The sequence below is a fragment of the Lupinus angustifolius genome, unplaced genomic scaffold (assembly GCF_001865875.1).
Source record: "Lupinus angustifolius cultivar Tanjil unplaced genomic scaffold, LupAngTanjil_v1.0 Scaffold_667, whole genome shotgun sequence".
In the NCBI taxonomy this organism is placed as follows: Eukaryota; Viridiplantae; Streptophyta; class Magnoliopsida; order Fabales; family Fabaceae; genus Lupinus; species Lupinus angustifolius.
In genome coordinates, this window is record NW_017727993.1 from 10,579 (window position 1) to 12,060 (window position 1,482).

Sequence of the window (1,482 nt, forward strand, 5' to 3'; positions counted from 1 at the left end):
AAGCTCTCTATGGCAAAAAGTGTAGAACACCCCTATGTTGGTTTGAGGCGGGAAAGAATCTAGTGTTAGGACTCGATGTGGTTCAACAGACGATGGAGAAAATTAGAATGATAAGGGAAAACATGAAGACTGCACAAAGTAGACAGAAGAGTTATTATGACAGGAGAAGAATCCATATGAGCTTTAAAGAAGGAGATCATGTGTTTATGAGGGTGGTTCCAATAACTGGCATTGGTAGAGTGCTTAAATCCCGTAAGCTTACCCCTAGGTTCATAGGGTAATACCAAATCATTAGAAAAGTCGGACCGATAGCTTACCAAAAAGCCTTGCCCCCTTTGTTATCAAACCTACATAATGTCTTCCATGTGTCCCAACTCAGAAAATACATTAGTAACCCGTCGCATGTCATTGAACCTGACTCAATTCAGCTAAAGGATAATCTCACTTTCGAGACTTTGTCGTTGAGAATTGCCGATCGGAGTGTGAAAACTCTGCGAGGCAAGGAAACTGCCTTAGTTAAGGTGATTAGGAGTCAGGCGAATGGAGAAGATGCTACCTGGGAGGTCGAAAGTGACATGAAGGAATCATTTCCCCATCCGTTTTCTTAGAATGTACGTTTAATTTTCGAGGACGAAAATCTTATAAGTTGGGGAGGATTGTAACACCATGTTTTTCCGAGCACGTTTAATTAAGTAATTAGTTGTTAATGAATTAATTATAGAAATTAATCAGTAAAGTTTTAGGCTAAACCTCGGTTGAGTTTTAGTCTTTTATTATAATATTATTGCATGCCCTATTTTTTTCAAAATTTTTGGAGAATAAAAGTTTCCGAGACGATTTCGGGCCATTTTATCGAGTTTTTGCCCAGTTTTTGAGTTTCGTAACTCGGATTTGAATTCCGATTTCTCTGTTGGCTTCGAAATATTATTTTTAGTCAAAATAGACACTAATTTTGTTCGTAACTTATCTCTAGGTATTTTTCACCTCGAAATTCATGTTTAGACGTTTCAGACAAAAAACCTAAATTGGTAGATCGTATATTTCCGGACGAAGTTACCCGGTAATACTTGGGAATGAATTGAATTGTGAAATCACGTTGCATCAATCAATTCAGAGTGTTAATCACATCATGGGTCAATGGCTTGTCAAACAAGCAAAGTCAAAGCTTCCATAATCGCCGTTAATCACACCATGGGTCAATGGCTTGTCAAACAAGCAAAGTCAAAGCTTCCATAATCGCCTAAATCACTCACCCAATCTCCTCACTCCACCTCCATTACACACATCACCTAAGCTAGCCTAATGCTAGATTGTCTCTCATTAATTTTCAGATTTGAGAGAGGGTGAGGCTCTCCTATAAATACCTCACCTCATCCTCTCATTTTTACACTAATTCTCCTAAAGAAAGTTAATGTATTCTTTCTCTTTTTCTCTTCTCCATTTTTCTCCACATACACCATCAGAAAATCATGATTTCTTAGT

The 1,482-nt window shown here is 37.9% G+C and overlaps 1 protein-coding gene across 1 annotated transcript; it reads left to right on the plus strand.

The window, feature by feature from the left end:
- Positions 1-92: 92 nt before the first annotated feature.
- Positions 93-608, plus strand: LOC109341795. The gene is made up of 2 exons (XM_019579765.1): positions 93-277; positions 380-608. Exons 1-2 carry the CDS (start codon positions 93-95, stop codon positions 606-608), a joined length of 414 nt encoding a protein of 137 aa, XP_019435310.1.
- Positions 609-1,482: the final 874 nt, after the last annotated feature.

Coding starts and splice junctions, on each gene's coding strand:
- LOC109341795 (XM_019579765.1), top strand. CDS start 93: ATGGAGAAAATTAGAATGATAAGGGAAAACATGAAGACTGCACAAAGT. Junction 278..379: donor CTTACCCCTAGGTTCATAGG/GTAATACCAAAT, acceptor GTCCCAACTCAG/AAAATACATTAGTAACCCGT.